Source organism: Stenella coeruleoalba, assembly GCF_951394435.1.
Source record: "Stenella coeruleoalba genome assembly, chromosome: 16".
NCBI lineage: Eukaryota > Metazoa > Chordata > Mammalia > Artiodactyla > Delphinidae > Stenella > Stenella coeruleoalba.
This window is the reverse complement of record NC_137162.1, coordinates 23,244,649-23,268,369: the sequence shown is the minus strand read 5'-3', so window position 1 is coordinate 23,268,369 and position 23,721 is coordinate 23,244,649. Positions and strand designations below refer to the sequence as shown.

Sequence of the window (23,721 nt, the reverse complement as noted above, 5' to 3'; positions counted from 1 at the left end):
GCATATCTTGCCATGGGAGATAGGGTGGGATGGGTGTATTCATGAAAAACAGGAGGCAACCAAAGATGCTTTCATGAGTTGCCTTCGTCACCTAGTGCTGCCCTACAGACCACTAGCCTCAGATCCTAATTACTATACTCTCCTCCACCACTGCCATTCCACTGTCTTACAGAATACTCTATACCTTTCTTCCTGTGATTGTAGAAGGAAGGAAAACCAACTTGTAAGAGTTGTAGCTGTATTTTATGTGCATCTTAAGAGCAGAAGCCATGACTTTTCACATAGAATGAATTCACCCTGACACAATGAAATACTGAAAAAGATGTCATCGAAGCTGTGTGTCTTTGTTTCTAGTTAGTACCTTTGCCACCAAATAATACATCTGTATCCTTTCTGTAGAGTAAAACTTCCAATAATTCTAACTTAAATACTTAGGGACAAACCAAGGCACTGCTGGCCTCGGGAAAGAAAAATTTGAGAAAATTTTAAAAATTAATAATTAAACGGAGAAAGAAAGGAAGTCTAGATACAGGGATTGTGGTACTTTTAGAGCATCCTTCTTGGCTTTTCAGAGGGCTTATTTTCCCCTTGGGATTTTGTCCATTATCCTTCTACGTGACTATAGCTTAGCAAAGGTGTCAGTGACTCCATCCAAAAAATGAAAATGTAAGTCTGGAGTTTGAGGAAGTGACTGAAGTTGGGAAAATACCAGTTAGCATTATTATTGGTGTTGTCTCACAATCTGCATCCCAGGATTGAAGGGGTTCCTTCCTGGAAGAGAAACAGCCATCTGGAGCTTCCTGCACTGATTTTATACGGGAGTCAGAGAGAATAGAAACGTGGGCAGAGTCACAGTAGGCTAAGCTGCGTATGCTCCTATTTTGTACGAGTCCATTCTAGTCGAACTACCGGGAAGTCCACAGACAGGGAACGGTGGCTAAACGTATGTAACACTTCCCTTCAGTGAATATTGGAATGTGGTGATTTAGGTTCAATATTGATGCAAAGATCTCTTGGAACAATGCATTTGATGATGATCCTGCCCATAGTAGGATATAGGTCCAGGGTGCTTCATCATCTCAAACTTCTGGGGACGTCATGGATACAACGCACTAGTGGAATATCCAGTTATTTGAAGCTTCAAAACCTTGTTATCATGATTTTTAAAGTGGTTACCTATACTCCATTTTTAGTAAATAGAACGTACCGAATATAGATTTTTCTCTCTCACTCTGGCTCTGGCTTTGGTCCTTTCTGTCTCCATCTGCCTCTCTCTATTTCTATCTGTCTGCAGTTCAATTCTCTTTCTTTTTTGGACCCTTAAAGGGAGGGATGGTGTAAATGATTCCCCAAGTCCCATTCAGCTCCAGCATTTTGTGATTCTGTCATTCCTGCAGTTTCAGGTAAGTCAAATCCCTCCCCCGATTCCTCAATACATGTATTCCGTCGCTGCTTCTTCCATTAGAAATGCAATGAGCAGTTTATTAGATATAATCCCTCAAAAGCTCAAAGGCAGTACTGCCATATTGGAAGGTTTTCTCCCCGGAAAGCTGTTTAATCTGATGGTTATTATTTGCTTGTCAAAGCCCACTGTTTATTCAGATTAATTAAAGCCAGTTGTTCCAGCTGCCACATGGTAGCCCTCCTTGTAACGAAAATATCTACAATCTTAAATTCATCAACCTACATCTGATCCCCTCTGAAAGCCTTTACCCTTACTCTGTAAGGCAGTATCACTCAACCTGCCTCAGACCTATGTCAGTACATGGGAGAATGGAGCTCTTTAATGCGGGTCTTTTCCTGTTGAAGTCTCATGGCATAAAACTGTTAGGGATGGCCTCCGAATTGAGATCAGTAAATTGAAGGCCCCAGATGAGGTCTCAATTAGACAACAGGAAGGGAAACTGAGCTGCTAAATCTGAAACTTGTTTCAAATACCATCTTGTAGAAAATGATATTTAAAAAGTGTTTTGCTGTTTTGATTATCAAGAGCCCTTTGTGTTTGGATTAGCAGATGCTATCATTTCCTAATAAATAAAGATACTTAATAAGAAATAGCTATTTGATGAAATAAGCCTAATTTATTTTCGCTTGTAAAATTAACGGAGACCAAATACTTTTACCTGCAGTCAAGTTTTGCTTCTCCAAGATAATCTCCATATAATTGAATATCCCCAGATTTAAAAGCTTAACTGATTCACATCTATAATATTAAAAATTGGCTTCCAGCATACACAGACCTGCTGAAGAGAGAGGAGGAAAATCAGGAAGTATTTTCCACCTATATATTAAATTGTAAATGTGTCTTAAATTCTCTAAAGCAGTTCATTGTTGCACAGATGAACTCAAAATACTCCAGAGAAAACCATTTTCCTGTAACACTTCCAGATATTCACAGCATCCCACCTTTGAATGTGAGGGAAGTGTGAAATATTTTGCTGATGAAAAGACAAATGACCATAAGCCTTCTCCACAGTGATTGCTGTTGGCAACAGTCAGTCCTGTCCTTGGCTGAAATCACAAAGCTATCTGGAAGACATTTCTTTTTTCTTTTTTTTTTTTGCGGTACGCGGGCCTCCCACTGTTGTGGCCTATCCCGTTACAGAGCACAGGCTCCGGACGCGCAGGCTCAGCGGCCATGGCTCACGGGCCCAGCCGCTCCGTGGCATGTGGTATCTTCCCGGACCGGGGCACGAACCCGTGTCCCCTGCATCAGCAGGCGGACTCTCAACCACTGCGCCACCAGGGAAGCCCCTGGAAGACATTTCTTAATCAAAGCCAGGCATGTGTTCTAAGGTTGGTTGGTTTAGTGCTTTTTTTTTTTTTCTTCTTTTTTTAGCTAGCCTGAGTAGCTACTTTAACTTGGTATTTGCTTCCATTCTCCTGCTTTGGTGTCCAGAATAAATGTACCGGTGACTCTTCTACCTGAAATGGTTCAGAGGTTAAAATAACTAAACTGTGTCTATGCTTGGACTCTACTAAGGCAAAAATATTTAAAGCAAGATCCCAAGTGTGCCCAGAAGACTGGGAAATAAAAATGAACCCACATAATCCATCCGTTATTTAATTCCTTGCCTTCTTCCGGTCTGTTCTTTCTTCTAAATGCCTCTTCTAATATTGCCACAGTTCTCCTGGCCCTACTTCACCTCTACAGTCTTCACCTCTGATCTTCCCTGTTTAGGCCTTGGTGTCCTCGTCGTATTTACAGAATCCATTAAGAAACTAATATGCAAAATACTGACTTTGGTAGGACATATGTGTCAACCGAAAAAAAGTGCACAACCTAAGAGTTGAGAATTATGTTTTATTTAGTGGACTTAAGCCCCGGAGGCAGCTTCTCAGGTGCTCTGAGGGACTGCTGTGAAGAGGTCAGGGAGGAGCCAGGATGGATAGGAGTTTCTGCAACAAAAACCAGGTAGTTGGAATATCAAAAGATTGCCATTAAGTAAAGAAAACCAGACATCTCAAGTTAATGAATTTAGCACTTTTCTATGCATGGGAAGATGCAAGAGGCTAAGGGCATTGAGATCATTCCTCTGACAGGCACCTTAGCTCTTTAGGGCAGGATCCTGTTCTACTCCCACCCTGGAAAGCTGTTTAGGGCCCCCCATCAGGGTGGCTGTAACTGCTGACTGAGGCAACATCTTTCATTTACTGATATGGCTGGCAACATTTTTCATTCACATATGTATATTAAAGAACTTAAAATGAGTCCCGGCATGCTCTGATTATTGTCTTTTCTTCTAAGGAACACTGTGATTAACCATCTTTATCCTTTCATAAAGTGGATTCATTCTGGGGCTTTACCCTTCTCCCCAATCGTTTTTCCGGGGCTTTGTGACAGGGGCATCTCTTAAGCCTTTCAGTAATACAAAATAAACAAGCAGCACTTGTCACTCTGCTCTCCCAAAACAGAGGCAGGCCTTCCTGCCCTACATATATACATTCTCATTTCTTGTGGGGAGTTCATTATGGGGAATGTTGCTACCGGGCAAAGGATGAGAAGCCCGAGGCTCTTTGCAACACAGCACTTTAAAATAGAAAGGCAAAAGGAATGATTTTTATTTTTAAGGGGCTGCCTTTTAACCCAGGCTCTGACTTATCTGTCAGGGGTCATGCCATCTCACACAGCAGGGAAGACCAGTAACAAGTATTCGGCCAGTTCCAGAGGCAACTGTTTCACACAGGCAGCTTCTCTCAAGAAAACCATTAAAGCACATCAACCCTGACGGCTGCACGGATGCCCTGAGAGCTGTGCTGCAGATACCAGGCTTTAATACATCTGCAGGCTTTCCAGGGGACTCCGTGGCTGCTTGTTTCAATGAGGTGAGATTGGAGTTCCAGATAGTGATGGAGAGATCATGGGGCTGGGGGGACAAGAGGGATGGCGTGGGGGGAGGGGAGAGTGGAACAGCAACCTGAAACCTTAAGATGACTTGATGATGGTCTGGAAGTCCTAATCTGAGAAAATGCATACATCTCAATCCAAAATGGCCTCAGCCTTTGTTTCTAGCACCAGGTCAATACTTCCAGGAATTAACCACCATGTTTGCAGAAAATTAGAATGGATTCTGGTTACCAGCGCATCACTCCACCTGCAACTGTCTTACAGCATTTGGCTTTTTGAGAAATAATGTAGTGTATCATCCATCAGTCTGAGGATCCAGTGGGAAAAAACAAGGCTCACATGATAAAGGAGGGAAGCTGTTGCAGAAAGGGGAACCCCTTCCAGGGCCCGAGAGTGGGCTCTCGTTTCACACTCAGAAATGAATTGTCCAAGGAGACACACGTGCTGACAAGGCAAGAGACTACTGGAAAGGGGCACCCGGGCAGAGAGCAGCAGGGTCAGGGAACCCAGGAGAACTGCTCTGCCACATGGCTTGCAGTCTCGGGTTTTATGATGGTGGGGTTAGTTTCTGGGTTGTCTCTGGCCAATCATTCTGACTCAGGGTCCTTCCTGGTGGCGCGCATTGTTCAGCGTCTCCTCTCTCCTTTTGACCTTTCCCGAATTCTTCTGGTTGGTGGTAGCTTGTTAGTTCCAGTTCCTTACCAGGACCTCCTGTTGTAAGATAATTCATGCAAGTGGTTGCTATAGTGCCTGGCCAGCGTGGGTGGTTTCGGTCAGTGGTTCCCCTAACAAAGCTACTAATGTTAATGACAGATTTTAGGCTGTCCCAAATCTTATTCTTCCTCTCTAAAGCCTAACTAGGTATAATCTGTTCAGTCTTTGTGAGATGTCCTGAAACCCAGGAGAAGAGCCAGCTGCAATGGTCTAAATGCTTTCCGGTGTTAGAGTAGGAGCTTTGGCTAACAGGGAAGGCTTTTCATTGCTGATACAAACTAAGAAAGTGCACACTGCTTACCCTTTATCTGGCAATGGTTTGAAAAAACTCCCAGGAGACAATGGGGCATGGTGGGCCTTCCAGTCCTTTGAGGAACATGGTAATCCCTGTTGCAGAGTCCTGCCTACTCCTATTTAGAAACTTTCCAGCCAGCTAATGGGTGACAATGGGACCTAAGTGACAAGCACTGGAGATACATAAAACATTTAATAATAGCATATTAAGTTAATTTTAATAAAAATAATTTAATTTCACAGGTGCACAGGTCTAACTGCCATGCATGTATTGTCTTATCATAACCCTATCATAGTCCTATGAAATAGTCCTACTTTTTTTTTTTTTGAACATCTTTATAATGGAGTATAATTGCTTGACCATGTTGTGTTAGTTTCTGCTGTATAACAAAGTGATTCAGCTATATGTATACATATATCCCCATATCCCCTCCCTCTTGCGTCTCCCTCCCACCCACCCTATCCTACCCCTCAAGGGGATCATAAAGTAGTGAGCTGACCAGCCCATGCGATGCAGCTGCTTCCCACTAGCGATCTGTTTTACATTTGGTAGTGTATATATGTCAATGCTACACTCTCACTTAATCCCAGCTTACCCTTTCCCCTCCCTGTGTCCTCAAGTCCATTCTGTACATTTGCATCTTTATTCCTGTCCTGCACCTAGGTTCATCAGAACCATTTTTTTTTTTTTTAGATTCCATATGTATGTGTTAGCATACGGTATTTGTTTTTCTCTTTCTGACTTCACTCTGTATGACAGATTCTAGGTCCATCCACCTCACTACAAATAACTCAATTTCATTTCTTTTTATGGCTGAGTAATAGTCCATTGTATATATGTTCCACATCTTCTCTATCCATTTATCTGTCGATGGACACTTAGGTTGCTTCCATGTCCTGGCTAACGTAAATAGAGTTGCATGAAGATTGTGGTACATGACTCATTTTGAATTATGGTTTTCTCAGGGTATATGCCCAGTAGTGGGATTGCTGGGTCATATGGTAGTTCTATTTGTAGTTTTTTAAGGAACCTCCATACTGTTCTCCGTAGTGGCTGTATCAATTTACAATTTAGCTGCCTGTATATTTTGGAGATTAATCCTTTGTCAGTTGCTTCATTTGCAAATAGTTTCTCCCATTCTGAGGGTTGTCCTTTTGTCTTGTTTATGGTTTCCTTTGCTGTGCAAAAGCTTTGAAGTTTCATTAGGTCCCACTTGTTTATTTTTGTTTTTATTTCCATTTCTCTAGGAGGTGGGTCAAAAAGGATCTTGCTGGGATTTATGTTATAGAGTGTTCTGCCTATGTTTTCCTCTAAGAGTTTCATAGTGTGTGGCCTTACATTTAGGTCTTTAATCCATTTGGAGTTTATTTTTGTGTATGGTGTTAGGGAGTGATCTAATCTCATACTTTTACATGTAGCTGTCCAGTTTTCCCAGCACCACTTATTAAAGAGGCTGTCTTTCTCCATTGTATATTCTTGCCTGCTTTATCAAAGATAAAGTGACCATATGTGTGTGGGTTTATCTCTGGGCTTTCTATCCTGTTCCATTGATCTATATTTCTGTTTTTGTGCCAGTACCATACTGTCTTGATTACTGTAGCTTTGTAGTATAGTCTGAAGTCAGGGAGTCTGATTCCTCCAGCTCCATTTTTCATTCTCAAGATTGCTTTGGCTATTCGGGGTCTTCTGTGTTTCCATACAAATTGTGAAATGTTTTGTTCTAGTTCTGTGAAAAATGCCAGTGGTAGTTTGATAGGGATTGCATTGAATCTGTAGATTGCTTTGGGTAGTAGAGTCATTTTCACAATGTTGATCCTTCCAATCCAAGATCATGGTATATCTCTCCATCTGTTTGTATCATCTTTAATTTCTTTCATCAGTGTCTTATAATTTTCTGCATACAGGTCTTTTGTCTCCTTAGGTAGGTTTATTCCTAGATATTTTATTCTTTTTATTGCAGTGGTAAATAGGAGTGTTTTCTTAATTTCATTTTCAGATTTTTCATCATTAGTGTATAGGAATGCAAGAGATTTCTATACAATTTTGTATCCTGCTACTTTACCAAATTCACTGATTAGCTCTAGTAGTTTTCTGGTAGCATCTTTAGGATTCTCTATGTAGAGTATCATGTCATCTGCAAACAGTGACAGCTTTACGTCTTCTTTTCTGATTTGGATTCCTTTTATTTCTTTTTCTTCTCTGATTGCTGTGGCTAAAACTTCCAAAACTATGTTGAATAATAGTGGTGAGAGTGGGCAACCTTGTCTTGTTCCTGATCTTAGTGGAAATGGTTTCAGTTTTTCACCATTGAGAATGATGTTGGCTGTGGGTTTGTTATATATGGCCTTTATTATGTTGAGGTAAGTTCCCTTTATGCCTACTTTCTGGAGAGTTATTATTATTTTTTTAACATCTTTATTGGAGTATAATTGCTTTACAATGGTGTGTTAGTTTCTGCTTTATAACAAAGTGAATCAGCTATACATATACATATATCCCCATATCTCCTCCCCCTTGTGTCTCCCTCCCACCCTCCCTATCCCACCCCTCTAGGTGGTCAGTGGCTGCTTCCCACTAGCTGTCTGTTTTACATGGTAGTATATATAAGTCTGTTCATTGCAGCTCTGGAGAGTTTTTATCATAAATGGGTGTTGAATTTTGTGAAAGCTTTTTCTGCCTCTGTTGAGATGATCATATGGTTTTTCTCCTTCATTTTGTTACTATGGTGTATCACATTGATTGATTTGCATATATTGAAGAATCCTTGCATTCCTGGGATAAACCCCACTCGATTATGGTGTATAATCCTTTTAATGTGCTGTTGGATTCTGTTTGTTAGTATTTTGTTGAGGATTTTTGCATCTATGTTCATCAGTGCTACTGGTCTGTAGTTTTCTTTTCTTGTGCCATCTTCATCTGGTTTGGCTATCAGGATGATCGTGGCCTGTTAGAATGAATTTGGGATGTTCCTCCATCTGAATAGCCCTACTTTTTGTGCCACTACGTAGATTAGGATGACTTGGTGTCAAAAGGAGGTAAAATAGTTTGTCTGCAGTCAAATAGAGTAGTATGACATAGGGTCATAAATGGTGTCGCCATGTTGACTTAACTGTGAATTCTGATTCTCTTGTTTATGAACTGTGTGATATCCTTCAATAACTTCTCTGATCCATATATTAATGGCTCTTCTCTTAGTAGGATTATTATGGGGACAAAATAAGGTAACAGATTTAATTTCAGGTAGATCAGGTTATGCGGGTAGCAGAAGGCTTGATATGGAGGAAACACGATGAATTCAGCTAGAAATAATGAGCAAATGATATTGTTCTCAATTTAAATAGTAGTTAAATGATATCCAAAGGATCTGAGTTATTTATCCAAGTCCCCAAACTAGAGGTCACAGAACTGAACTAGAGACTAGAATTTCCAGCTAGTTTGGTATTGTTTCTACATTTTCACAAATTCACTCTACTTTAGAGGACATCAAGATACATGTTGTCAGTGGAACCCTACTCAGTAGAGACGTCAGATAAAGAAAATTCACTTTACAGCTTAAATCTGTTGAGTCAAGAGTGATTAGAATTATTTTCCATTGTGGGGTAAATAAAAAATGATATACGTTAGCTTTGTAAGATTAAGAGGCAGCAGCCTTAAATTTGATGGAGAATAACCTTTGGGAAGTCCATTGTTAGGCAGATGCAAAGAATGACCTCTTAAAAGTCTTCAGTTCTCTATGATCAGGGCTAAGGAGATCTTTAGCCTCAGACTCTCGCTTCTGTTTACATTTCTGTCTCAAGAAAGTCCAGGGTAGGGCAGGTCAAACTACAAGTAGAACATCTTAATTGCCTCCCTCAAAAATAGTTGTCTGACAAAATGAATTAACATTTACTCATAGATACTCATTTATTTTCCCAACTCTAAGAAGTGTAGTGAAGACATTCCCACAGTCCTGTGGGAATGAAAATGAAGACATTTTCCACAGGGAAATAAAACAGGAAGAGAAGCGCTTAATTTTTTTTTTTAATGTTCAAAAGGAAGAAAACATAAAGCCTTTTCTCCAGTCTCCATTCCACAATTTGGTTGAGTTGCATCTGGGTCGAATAGGCTGTAGTAGTGAATATTTTATCAGATTTTTGACAAGACATCCATCTCACTGTAGAATGAAGCTAGATCTTAAATCACCTTGGACAGTTTTGCTCCTTAATTAGACAGTCAGTACACTACCAGTTGGGAGATTGGGGTTATATTTGGCTTCTATGATAGTGAGATGGCTGAGATCATTGAGAATTTGGATCTGGTCCAATTAATTCTCTTGATAGCTCACTGTCTCTTCAGCTCTGCTAGACACTTGGGTACTGATGCAGCACACCGGTATTAATTTTAAGTGAAGCTCTAGCAAGGCACAGTGAAATAGCATTGTTTGAAGCCTGAACCAAGAATTCTGTTTAAAATGGTATTACGTTTGTATATATACACAGTATAAGCTCAACACAATCCATTCCTTCATTAAAAATGAAGATTTTCTACTGTCATCCAACTTCTTCAAGTTTTAGTTCTGTCAGAATGATTATCGGTCACTAAGTTCTTGGCTGTGCCTCAGATATCTAATTAAATTTGAGGCTTTTGTCTTGAAACCAATGGAGAATATTTACCTACTGATTATATGTTAGTTGATACAAAACAGTTTTATAATGGCTTGCAATTAAAAATTCAATATCTTTTCTTCTTCAGCCAGCAATTTGGCTAGAACAAGACATACCCTGTCCTGAAATATTTGGGTCAATAAGAATATAGCAGAGTCTACTCTCTTTTCCAGAAAATGTGCCTTTTTTTTAAGAAGTGGGAAGAGGAGGTAGAAATGGGCATTTGAAAGCAAAATGTGTTAGAACTCAAAATATTAAATGACTCAGCATAGTAAAATTTATGTTTTTATTAGCCAAAGGTGGAAACATATGAAGTAATTGGAGGGTAAAAAGAGGTATCTTATATGAATAAAATGGCTAAATGCTCTACCATGATTCTGGCTAAAAATGGTGACTTGAAAAACAAAATGCTTTTATATATATTTCATTTTATATGCCCCCAAAATGACAGTTAAAAAATAAAGATATTACCACAGAAGCACAAACAGAACGGGAGAGGAGACAAGATAACAGATGTCATCAAGGTTTTGCAAGATGAAAAGAAACAAAGTAACTTATTTTGAGGAGTAGACCAGGTGTGAAATTGTGAAAAGTGGTTTTCCCATAGAACCCTGAAAAGCCTAGATTCTTAGAGTTTCCAAGAATCACAGCAAATGGGAATGAGGTGTAATATGAAAAACATGTGGATTTGTTCAAAATTCATTCCCCAAATCTTCCTTCTCATGCCTTTTAGCCAAACAGGTACCCTATTCCTAACTCTCAGAAGACAGGATATTCATTCTTTTCTGGAGAAACTGAAGCAGGCAGAGTGGGGAGCAGTGTGAGTGTGTTTGTCTTCATCACCTTCATGGTTGTACAACCTGTGCGGTCATACAGAGTCCCATACTCAGAAGGGTCCCTTACTTGTTTAATACTTTGCTGTTGTCATCTTAAAATTCTTAATCATACTTTTTTTTATCAATAAGCCGCAAATTTTTTGCACTGGGCCCCACAAATTATATAGTTTGTCCTGGTGTTTATGGTAGTGAGTTGTACTGAGATACCAGGCAGAAAATATGGGCATTTAGGAAAGCATGAAAAGTGAATCATAAGTCACCCTAGCCTGTTCCTAGTGTAAGATCAGCAAGATATATTACCCACCCATTATACCCTCACACACTCAGGCAAAAGACTAGAGACATTTTCTTAGGAGATATAGAACAACTCTAAAGAATGCAGATATTAGTATTTGAAGGAATTATAGTAAGAATCAGAGTTGCTATCCAATCACTCTCCTATGAAGGCCTCTAGTTAGAAAGAACTTCCCCAGCATGTGGAAATTCTATTAGCTATTTAATGCCTTAATCTACATTACAAGTTGATAGCCAAGGAGTACCAGATACTTGAGGAGAGCCTTCAACAGAAACTGAAAAAAAGAAACTGAAGAAAAATGGATTCAACACGGGGGATGGAATAATATGTCAAAAATTTTATCTATTTTTAATTATTTTAGAGAATTAAGAGAAGATGCTATAGCATATTCTTGAAATTAAATACAGAGTGCTATAAATGGGAGTAGGGATAAGAAACCAAAAATGAAAATAAGCTTAAAAATTAAAAAAAAAAAATAGCCCCCTCCCCACAAAATCAATAAAGGGATTAGAAGATAGAATTTTTAAAAAACCCAGAAAGAGAGAGAATGGATGAAATGAAGCCTAAGGGATTATCAAATAAATCATAAAGGGAAATTTCCCAGGACAGAAGGGTATGTGTCCTCATGATTGAAAGAGGTCACTGAGTGAAAAAGAAACCACACTAAGGCTTCTCATCGTGCCTCATTGCAACACCAGCAGCTGAATGAAGTTTTCAAAGGTTCAGGAGTAAGAATGGCATTAGACTTCCAGCATTGCATGCCAGGAGACCGCAGAGTTACGCCTTTCAAATGTTGACAGGAAATTATTTCCAAACTTGAATTCTTTACCCCACCAACCACCACTGTTGGTTCAGGGTATAACTGATACATTTCTGTATTATAAAAAGACTCAGAAAATGTACTTCCAAGCACTCTTTCTTAGAAAGCTGCTAGCTAGTGTACTTAGCAAAACCAAGGAAAACGAATGGGACTTAGGATCCAGACAGAGTAAATCTCAACCAAATGAGAGGTGAAAGATTAATCCCACATCTACTGAGAAAGCAGCCAGTTTAAATTGAAGCAGGAGGTTGAAGAAAAGCAAGAGGGTTGACTTCAAGGAAAACAATAAATGGGAACTGAGGGTGTGTTTGAAAATGTTGAGCTTTTGGACAAAAACATTTACAGGCATTTGACAGCTCTCTCAGAACATTTAAAGAGAAAACAAAGACAGCTCGGTAAGAGAACATAGGAAGTTAAGGGAGGAAATGGCCATTATTGAACAAAGGAAAAACAAAAAGAATTATAGGAAGAAAAATGTAATCATATAGACTCTGACTTTGCAGTACAACTTGCAAATAATTCTAATAAAGCTAAACCGAACATTTGGTTAAGTCTCTCCCAAAAGTGACATAATTATATTGGGAGGATTTCAGCAGTGGTGGTACAAGAAAGATTGTAAAAAGTTTTGGGATGTTTGAGGAATAGAACTGAAAATTCTTAGCTATTTAAGTGGAAGAAAACAAATACGTGTAAAATTAAAAAAAAACCTAAAAAAATCACAGTAAACTTATTTATAAAGATGGGAGATTATAGTAATGAACAAGATAATTTCTACTATAGATAAATCATCTTGATAAAAAATAAAAATTAACTTAAAACAGTTAAATGATAGTAAAAGTTTTGTTTCATTCATTGAGGGAGTTCCGTTAAAGTTAACAAAGAAATAGTTGATTGGAGGATGAGATTTTGTTAGTACTTTTCAAAATGTAGGCTCTGTCTTATTGGTATAATTTCTGTCTGTTGGAGGGTGTTCAAATGACCCTAAAAGAAAATGTGGCATCTATATTCATAATAATCAAATATATGGCTACAGTTGTCTATCCTCCCATGGTTGACACCCATCATTATGAAGAGAATGAAACAGAAAAAAAGCTCTTCTCTGCATTTTTTACCCTTTCATTGTCCTCTTGGCTAATGGGTGTTTTGTTCCTTTAGGAGTAAAGTGAAGACTTCCAAAATGCTAAGAATATTCAAAGACTTTCTCAGGGAGGGTCAACTCATGAAACAAGAGTTGCCGCAATGTGAAAGTTGAACACATTAAGTCTGATAAGTAAACTTCAAAAAGAAAGATACTCATGTTTCCAAAAGTCCTTAAGGTGGATGTTTGCAGCATTTTGTGTTACAGTAAAAGACTCAGGAAAAGGGCTTCCGTGATGACGCACTGGTTGAGAGTCCGCCAGCCGATGCAGGGGACACGGGTTCGTGCCCCGGTCCAGGAAGATCCCACATGCCGTGGAGCGGCTGGGCCCGTGAGCCATGGCCGCTGAGCCTGCGCGTCCGGAGCCTGTGCTCCGCAACGGGAGAGGCCACAGCAGTGAGAGGCCCGCGTACCGCAAAAAAAAGACTCGGGAAAAGACTGATTAAAATACTGACCATACAATTTTACACTCTACAACACTGAAAATAGAGAGTGATAGGTAGGCTGGTATGAAATGATGTTCAAGACTTATTGCTAAGATCAAAACAAAACAAAACAACAACAACAAAAACAAATGACCAAACAAAACAAACAGTTGCAGAACAGTATGTATGGTACACTCATCCCTACATGAATTTATTAGGAAGGTATAACTTTGCTTGTTTTGGACAGAGTCTCTGAGGCTGGAATCCAAGGATGGATTATCAGATATATATATATATATATATATTTTATGTTTGTCCTCATGTTACTTTCAATTTTTGTAATGGGAAATAATTTTTAGAAAGTCCATAATGCATAACTAATGCATGGTATTAGTCCATGTGATCAGCACCCCATACCTTAATTTTAGAACTTTCACTCCAAGTTCAGTTCAGGAATTAGGGTGAAATTGGAACATTACCTTAGATAGTTAACATGGTAAGAGCAAAGAACATGGGATTTAAGTCAGGAGCTCTAATCCCATTTTCCCATGTAAAATCTGGGCATGTTTCCTTTTCTAGTCTCAATTATGTGATATATAAAATAGGGGTAATAATGACCTTTCCTCCTTTGTTGGTGTGAACACAAAGTCAAGTAGAGGAATAGGTTTTGTGCGCTGGAAAGAACCATATAAGTATTCCTTGTTTTGCAGAAAACTGGTTCTTGCAACTTCATACACATGATATTTTGCATTGATAATAACAACTAAAAAATCACTAACATCTTTGGACACTTATTGTTCCACATGCTATTTTAAGGGTTTTACATGTATGAATTCACTACTCACAACAACAAATGTGTAAGTGTGTATTGTTGTTATCCCTTTCATAGATGAAGATGCTCAGGTAAAGAGACGTTAAGTAACTTGATTGAAGTCACACAGTTACTAAGTGATGGTGCTGGGCTCCGTAACCACACAGTCAGCCATGCTTTCTGTCATTTGATAAGAGAGTGTCTCTAAGTGAATGCAGCTGAAAAACTGATAGGGACTTTCTGTGCTTTGTAGTAGAAGAAAGTTTTGTTTCTTGAACTAACCCAGTTTTTGCCTTTTTTCTTTGTGAGGTTTCTTCTAAAGTTTCTCCTTTAATTTGTCTTCAAAATTATTTCTCCTTATAACCACCAATGCACTGTACAACACCTAGGACATAAATCACAAAATTACAAATGTATAAGAAGAGAGTGACTGCCTCTGAAAGTGCCAAGGTGTTTTTGTCCTGGTTCACTGGTTCATATCCTGCAGATGGAAATGACTCACCTAAATTACCCTGAATCATAGAATCGCAACATTGCAGGGCTAGAAAGCACCAGTGTTCTTTCACAAGTATTCAATCAAAGTTAAAAATGATGACTTGCATCAGAAAGAATATAGAATTAAAAATGGAGTTTAAAAATTAAACAGTAGGTGGGATTCCCTTATATGAGTCCTGAGCCTGAAGTCAGTGCCTTAAGATGTTGAGGTGCTAAAGTAGACAGCAGTAGGGATCGGGCAGCCTTCCTTCTTTCCTTGACTCTGTTTTTCAGTCTGGTTTGTGGTCTTGGAAAAGTCGTTTACATTCTCTGGGATACACTTGTCAGATCTGTAAGGTGAAATGCATGGAGTAGATGATCTATAAAACCCTTTCTGAGTTTACTTTTCATTGATTTCCTTGGGTAGTGTTATTTTGTGTCCAAAACATAGGATTTCCTTCAGTGTTTTGGGGGAGAGAGTGGTTAGAAATGGAAATAAGGAAACATTAGCTGCATTGCTGGGAAGAAATGCTTTAATAATGCCTTCAGCCTGAAGAAGACTTACAAAAAAATACACTTCCTCATGTGCTTCACAGGTCAAGGACACCAAGAAAAGAAGAGCAAGCTCACAGCTCATTCTTGAAATGAACTCCACCTCTGAACTCCCCTGCCTGCATTTGTGTGACGTTTCATGTTTTTGCCACTTATAGGCATTTGCACTTAAAAATGATGTTCTGGGATGCTTCAGTTACTTTTAGTAGAAAAATGCAAATACATGTAGATTTCTGTTATTATCAGCTTCATCAAAACAAACAGACAGAAGCAGGAACATTATTAGAGTTTGATAAGAGTATGTATTTGAATGATTTCCCCAAGGACTGGGGAAACCTCATCTCATTGCATTTCCTATTACAGACAATTGCTTCATGCGGAGTTACCCGCATTTACCACTTCTCAGCCCCACCCTCAAGCCCCCACCCTCACTTGTTTTTTTAGTGTGAGAGCCGCTCTTTTGATTTGTGAAATGTAACTGCAATAAATGGTAGACTTGAATCAAGACTTTTAGGCAGAAGCAGGTGAGAAAAGGCATGAATAACATAATAGAGCATTGGAAGAAGAATCATTTCAGAAGGCAACGTTTATATCACAGAAAAAATAAAGAAAAACTTAGACTGCTAGTTCTCTGATTAGAACTAAGTGAAAATAAGGAATCTTGGGACTTCCTGTTGGATTTCCAGTCCAGACCATGCCACTTACCTTTGAATATAGTTTGGAATATCTTCTGACATATTTCCCTTAAATGAATCCAAATTTCTTTGAAGGCGGGGGCCTTGTGTTAAGTATACTACTAAGCCTGGCACATTCCTGGGCAGATGGAAGGCTCTTAATAAACTAATGCTGATTGAGTGACTCTTAATCCACAACAGGGTCAAAACTGGAAATGGTCATTTGATGGCAGGCCAGTAAATGTGACCAGGTTTGTTCTAAACATCTAATTATTCATTCTAGAAAAATATATCATTTTCTTTGATGAGATGCAAAATAAAAATCAATTAGATGATTGTCTCCAAAAATGTATAAAAGACTGCATCATTCCTAAGTGCCTGTTATTACAGAACAAAATGCCTAAAATGAAACGAAATCTCTAACTGTACTTCTAAATGCAATGGGATTTCAGGAGCAATTCCATAACAGATGGGATATTTTAGAACGATTCCTCTAATTTTTCCTATGGACAACCTTGGGAAGTTTGGAAATAATATCGTTTTCATACTGATTTGCTCAGTTCTGGATTAGACTCATCAAAAGATCACTGGACAGGAAGTAGGGGCCTTGAATTCTGAATTTACCTCTGTAGTTCACTGGCTGGGTTAAGTCATAGATTCTTAGCAGAGAGAGGAAAAGTTCTCTGGGGGCTGAGTTTATTCCCTAAAGCAGTTTTCAAGCTTTCATTTGCATCAGAGTCACCTGGAGGTTTTGTTAAAACTGATTGCTAGGCTCCACCTCCAGAGTTTCTGATTTAGTTGATCTGGGATCTGCAGTCGGGTGAAAATGTACATTTCTAATGAGTTGCCAGGTGAAGCCGCTGCTATAGCTGCTGACCCTGAGAACCACTGCCTTAGGGAAAAAGACCAAATAGAACCCTGCTAGCCTCCAAGCTCTTTCTCTGGCTACCTCTTCTATTCCTTAGCATTCTTGTTTCTTTGGGGCTGGCTCTATCTGCACAGCTTGGCTGTCTCTCTGAGGGCCTCTTTCCTGCAGGAGGCCCCAGTGATAACAACAATAACAACAAAGCCACGCTTCTCTCTTGCGTTCTTCCTAACGAGGCCTCACGTCTCTGGAGCCACCTTAAACTTCTCTCCATTGCTTCACCAGATCAGCGCTCAAAGTAAGCTGTCAGACCTCGCAAACAAAGATTGAGAGTATAGAGCGATCCCACAGCTCATTCATTGCCTCTGGCGCTTCACACCGTGTTGCAGGCCCCCTCTTTGGCCTCCAGTGGGAGGCTCTTTGCTCAGACCTTCTCGCCTGGGAGGTGGTGTGTAACAGGGCGTGTTAGTTGGGTAACACATACACTCTCGGGGCACTTTCACTGATTTGCTTTTACGGGCTTTTGAAAAGCATTATTTTCTCCAGCTCTCTGGAAGAGAACAAGTTTAATGGTATCAGGCAAAGCAAAGGGTAAATCTTCGTACAGGGGAAAACAGAAAAGAAAGAAAGAATGTTCCTCGTTAGTGATGCAAGAAGAGACCTAGCTTGCCTCTTCAATAGCTTAAGCTAATCTTTGAACCCATAAAGTATGGTGGAGAATGGCTTGCCAATGAATGCCTTGTGGATGTGCCCCTTTGGAAGTGAAACAGAATAATTAAAGGATAGATCCGCAGGCCTGGCTCCGTCAACCCCTCCCTCTCACCTTCCCGCCTCCTCCTTACTCTTCCCAGGCATCTTCCCTTCTCTAACCACCATCTTAGGTGGTTTTCTTTCTTTCTTTTTTTTTTGTGTGGTACGCGGGCCTCTCACTGTTGTGGCCTCTCCCGGTGCGGAGCACAGGCTCCGGACGCGCAGGCTCAGCGGCCATGGCTCACGGGCCTAGCCGCTCCGCGGCATGTGGGATCTTCCCGGACCGGAGCAGGCGGACTCTCAACCACTGCGCCACCAGGGAAGCCCCTTTAGGTGTTTTTTTAACCAGAATCTTCACCACATCGAAACAACTAATAAATGTGATTTATTTGTGACACCAGACTCTACTTTCTCACCTCTTCCCCCTCCATTTCAGAGACGTTCTGTGGCTCAGGAATTTATGTGGCTTCAAGTCTAACCCCAGCTGCCTGACTTCCTGCTAATGCCTACATAAAGCCTGTCCTTTGGCCTTGCTGACTTCTTCCCCGAGCCCCAAATGTGCTGCTGTATACCTCTTGACTCAAGACCTTCATCCATGCTCTGCATCCCTTTCTGAACCTCCTTGGTTTCTTTCTAACCTTCCCTCCCCAAGGTGTCATCTTTTTCGTGAAGTCTTGCTTGACTGCTAGCTATCCAGTGATCCAACTTTGTTCTTTGCTAGATACCATATATATGATGCCAGCAATATTCATTGGTCTCTGATTTTGTTGCATGGATTAGACTTACCTTCTTTTTCTAAGAAACCTAAGGGCCAGGATTTAATCTCACGCATTTGTAGTTTAACAGAGTTTTGTCACATGTTTGTCTTTTGGTAGTGCCCGATATGCAATTACAATTAGTTAACTTCTTTGAATCCATCTTCCTATATCCTTCTGCCACTGTTTTTGTGTACATGATGCATAATAAATGCTATAATAATAATAGCTACTCAATCTGTTGCTATGCACGTTGCCTCATTAATAGTCATTAGACACCTATTATCACCCTACTCATCAACCTATGTATCTAAAACTTAAAAACAAAAAGTCCCGGAAAAGTTAGGTAAACTTCATAAAGGTACCGAGCTATTAATGGATGTGGGGGCGGTTACAAACTCAGGTCTATCTGACTTTAAAGAGTGTACCTTCCTACAGACTCCACCTCAGTTCTAAACTGTTGGGGTAGGAGTGAACTTACTAAGGATAAACAGCTTGCCCAAGGTCACATCATAAGCTGTTTTCTGAAGAAATAGGTACAAATGTATAAAACGAATCATTATTCTTTTATCATGACTGTGTTATGCAGATCATGAAAACTAGAAAATCAGTCTCTCCAACATTTGAGCTGGGGAACTCTAATCCTAAGTTGAGGGTCCAACTCCTCTGTTGGCTCTAGTTCTCTCTCCCCTCTAAGTCTATCAAAGAAGACGTGTGAGGTGATGATAGCTTAGCTCTTCTCAGTGGCTGAAATGAATGTACTTTAAATGAACAGGGGGTTTTATAATGCCTCCTGCCTCTCAGGTCTCCATGGGAGAAATTGCCTGAAACGTCCTCTCTGATGTCCTCATGGGAGCCAGGGCTTTATGATTATGTATAAGAAGTTCCTACAACTGCTTTAATAACATTTTAATTTAACGTGTTTCATATTTCCATATTTATTGTGCTCCAATCATGTTTTATGAGGAGACAGAACTGGAAACTGATGTAACTGATGTTTAGTATGTATGCATAGTGTACTTTCCTCAAGAGGTTCCCCTGCTGAGCATAAATGTAAAATAAATACAAGTAAACTCTTTGATAGGCCTCCAGAGTGCCCCAGCCTCGCTGATCAAATCGTCCCCTGCCTTCCACTTAAATAATTCTCTGCAGAAATGAATAAACTGATTAGAACCAAATCCCCTTGCAAAATAGGGTTTCCTCTTTCAAGTTTACTAATCTGGCTCCACTCAGAGCCATGTTACTCACCAAACGGAACCTGAAAGATGATTCCGACTCTCCTGCTCTCCAGCTAATGAAAAGTCTTTGCTGGGAAGGATGGAGAGTGTGACGAAAATACCTGTTGTAGCCTCCAATCTGTTCATCTTACAGCTGGCATCAGGAAGCATCCGATTTGCCAAGAAAAGGCTCTGGATCTTATGTCACATCCAGAAAGGGACCTTTAGGAAGATGGGAGAGAGAAGATGCTCAGAAGTTCCAAAGACCTTCAGTGAAACTGGAGGATGCACTCAGGTAGGGTTGCAAATTCTCTGACCAGATTTCATTTTGTAATTATCTAAGACAATGGTGAGGAATGGATAGTTCACTCCAATTAAACTTCAGCACTGTGTTTTGTAGTCACGTCACAGGTAATATATTTATATCCACTCCATTTTCCTCTCCTTAAGAATTAAAATCCATGCTCTTTTTCATTTTCAAAATTTGGATACTTCCTGAAAAGAAAAAAAAATCTCTTTCTTCCCCTTCATTGAGAATCTTTTCTTGCTAAGATCCAAAGAGAAGTGGGTAAGCAGGGTTTTTTAAGTTAAAATATATTCAAAATCATTTTTAGACATTGAAAGTGAAGCATTTTGGGAGCTGAAGTCTTTCCTTCTATATTAAAGGAAATGTAATTTAGAAGCAAGAATGGATATCAATTGATATTAATACCATTATCTTAAAGATATCTGTCTTAAAGAGTAAACACCTAGAACAAAGTTTTTCCAGTTCATCAAAATCTTCAACACTTGCAACAAACTTAGATTGTTCACATGCAGCAGGTAGATGTTTAGGGAATAAAGGGGCGGGGGTATTCTGCTTCCAAGTGTCTCCACGATGAGACAAGAATAAGTCTCAGCTTCCGATTCCTTCTGGAGAGTCTTAGATCTGAGTTCACAGTGTCATCTTCCTGAAAGCATTGAAGAAAAGGATAGGTGCCCTTCTGTCATGGTCTGGAATGACCTAGGTACTTGCTACTTGGGGGCTCAATGACTTTCAAGTTTTCTGTTCGTCCGGGGAGTCTGCTAATTTACTGTCTTATCATTTTGTCCTTATCAATCTGTATTAACTTGTCAGATCCTGTGGTGGTGTATTCTAAAGTGTCAAACAGGAGAAAAGGAAAGGAAAATGGAAACTAATGTAAATTGTCTGCTGTGTTCTAGCAACTATGCTATTATATCTTGTTTTATTCCCTCCCAAACTGTGTTGTCATGTAAGCCATTTTTCTTTTTTTTTTTAACATCTTTATTGGAGTATAGTTGCTTTACAATGGTGTGTTAGTTTCTGCTGTATAACAAAGTGAATCAGCTATACATATGCATATATCCCTGTATCTCCTCCCTCTTGCGTCTCCCTCCCTCCCACCCTTCCTATCCCACCCCGCTAGGTGGACACAAAGCACCGAGCTGATCTCCCTGTGCTATGTGGCTGCTTCCCATTAGCTAGCTATTTTACGTTTGGTAGTGTATATATATCCATGCCACTCTCTCACTTTGTTCCAGCTTACACTTTCCCCTCCCCATGTCCTCAAGTCCATTCTCTATGTCTGCGTCTTTATTCCTGTCCTTCCCTTAGGTTCTTCAGAACCAATTTTTTTTTTTTTTTAGATTCCATATAAATGTGTTAGCATACAGTATTTGTTTTTCTCTATCTGACTTCACTCTGTATGACAGATTCTAGGTCCATCCACCACACTACAAATAACTCAATTTCATTTCTTTTTATGGCTTAGTAATATTCCATTGTATACATGTGCCACATCTTCTTTATCCATTCATCTGTTGATGGACACTTAGGTTGCTTCCATGTCCTGGCTATTGTAAATAGAGCTGCAGTGAACATTGTGGTACATGACTCTTTGAATTATGGTTTTATCAGGGTATATGCCCAGTAGTGGGATTGCTGGGTCATATGGTAGTTCTCTTTTTAGTTTTTTAAGGAACCTCCATACTGTTCTCCATAGTGGCTGTATCAATTTACATTCCTACCAGCAGTGTAAGAGGGTTCCCTTTTCTCCACACCCTCTCCAGCATTTATTGTTTGTAGATTTTTTTGGAGATGGCCATTCTGACCGGTGTGAGATGATATCTCATTGTAGTTTTGATTTGCATTTCTCTAATGATTAGTGATGTTTATTTATTGCAATTTAGAACTCACCCAGGTGATCTTTCCTGAACTAGTCTCTCACACCGCCAACAAATATTTATTAGAATTATTTCCTAGTTAAACTTCTAACTTCAAGAGAACAAAAATAGTCATCATATCTATAGCCCCATCAAGAACCATAACCTTATACCTAGTGGATCTTCATTGCATTGTACACCAATTAGCAAATGAACAAATGAAATGTACTATAACATTTATGCTGTGCCCTGTTCGGGGTTACAGCTGTTCAGGGATTATATCTACATAACTAATTGGTTTATCTTTAATTTGGCATGAAATGAATTGGGGGTGGAAGAAGAAAAATAAAAGAAAGAAAGAAAAAATTCAGAGAAGCAAAGAGGTTTCTATTCCTGACCGCAATTGCACAGAAGAGACTCTTCCCATAATGTTCTCTGACATCTCCATCCCTCTCTCCCGTCACACTGTTCTTATGGCACTGGGCTCATTGGCTGTGTGCTGTGGAGATACAGAAAAACATATTTTGTTTCTTGCTGCCTTGCCTTATAAAGGACTTCATTTTCTTCCTCTGGGTCAAAGGCAGCTATTTTCAATCTGAATAGGCTGACTGCTCATCTAGCCCCACTCAATCATGAGGCTAGTGCAGAGAAAGCAGTGTGTTTACTGCGCTGTGTGCTGTGTTTGTCTAATTTATTTCCATACTGGGATTCTATTCAAGGATCTGGTGGAGTGACCCTCACTATCATACTCTTTGGTCTGTGGAAAAATAATAGTAAATCTTGTAAGAGCCCAAAGCCTTGTTTCTTTTCTTTCCTTTCCTTTTCCTTTCCCTTTTCCTTTCCCTCCCTCCCGCCCTCCCTCCTTGCCTTCCTTCGTTCCTTCTTTTCCGATCTATACTTCTATTAATAATATTAGGAAGTATACAACTATTCTTCCTTTCAAACAAAGCCTTCTGACGTAAACAATGAACCTTTGTTTGAATAAATCCAGATTATTGAGTTACTTTCCTTCCTTTTGCTCATCTTCATAAATTCAAGCAATCCTCACCCACACCCTTAAGTACCTTAAGGCCCAGTGATATTCTGAATATGTTTTAACCTTGGTCAATTTCCTTTAAAGGCTTTAATGTCTGAAAGCACTTAAAAATGTAGTAACCAAAAAATGGGAACCATTACTAACAGTAGTATTCTTGTTATTTTTTAATTAAGATAAAACTTACATTAACCTTAAAAAATAGAAAACTTGGAGTCCAGAAATTAAAATGTGCTCCTGGCTCTGCCAGAGCGCTTTAGGAAAGTTAACTAACATCTCTGACCCTATTTTCAACCTATAAAATGGTTCCGTTAACTGTATATTTTCTAAAGTCTGTATTTGCTCTAAAATTGTTTCATCCATTGCATGAACTTATTATGCTCCACATATGTAAGAGGTTGAAGGTTTAAGTTAAAATAGATTTATATTGCCAAATATTGGCCCTTTATGAGTGGAATTAAGTCTGTTATTACACTGGGGGCAGGAGCAAGAAGGTGCCTGTCGTACTCAGTGAAGGCAGTACATTGCGCAATACAGCAAGTTTCTGCTATTTCGCTAGTTGGTCAATTCAGGAATCTCTTAACAGCAAATGAAAAGGTCATTGCAAATCTCACACTTTTGCTCTTCTATTAAGACCGATCCACCGAAAATATCTTGAAATGGCCACTTCCCCTGTGGCAGGTTTACGAAGTAAACTGATAATATGTCTTCACTGGCAAAGGTAACCCAGGAATCTGCAATAGACCAATTTATCATTTTGGGGTGTTTTATTTTAGTTAGATGTAGCCCAGGGAGAATTTTTGTAAAAAAGCATGAATAATATTATTGAGAGTGATTGGAATCTGAGCTACCACCGCCGGAATTATCAGAACGTAAAATTTTCTCCTGCAGTACAAGATTGTGGGGCCGTTAT

General features: G+C 39.5%; 1 protein-coding gene across 13 annotated transcripts in view; it reads left to right on the top strand.

Annotated features, from left to right (window-relative positions):
• LOC307175250 (uncharacterized protein) overlaps nucleotides 1-23,721 on the top strand; it is a 579,209-nt gene that overhangs the window by 194,316 nt on the left and 361,172 nt on the right. For 12 of the 13 annotated variants that reach the window (XM_079900180.1, XM_079900189.1, XM_079900178.1 and 9 more), the window contains exon 3: nucleotides 19,767-19,907. The exons of the other annotated variant lie outside the window; for it this stretch is intronic. In XM_079900180.1, the coding sequence (XP_079756306.1) occupies nucleotides 19,767-19,907 (141 nt within the window). The remainder of the gene's footprint in view (nucleotides 1-19,766; nucleotides 19,908-23,721) is intronic. 13 annotated transcript variants of the gene reach the window in all.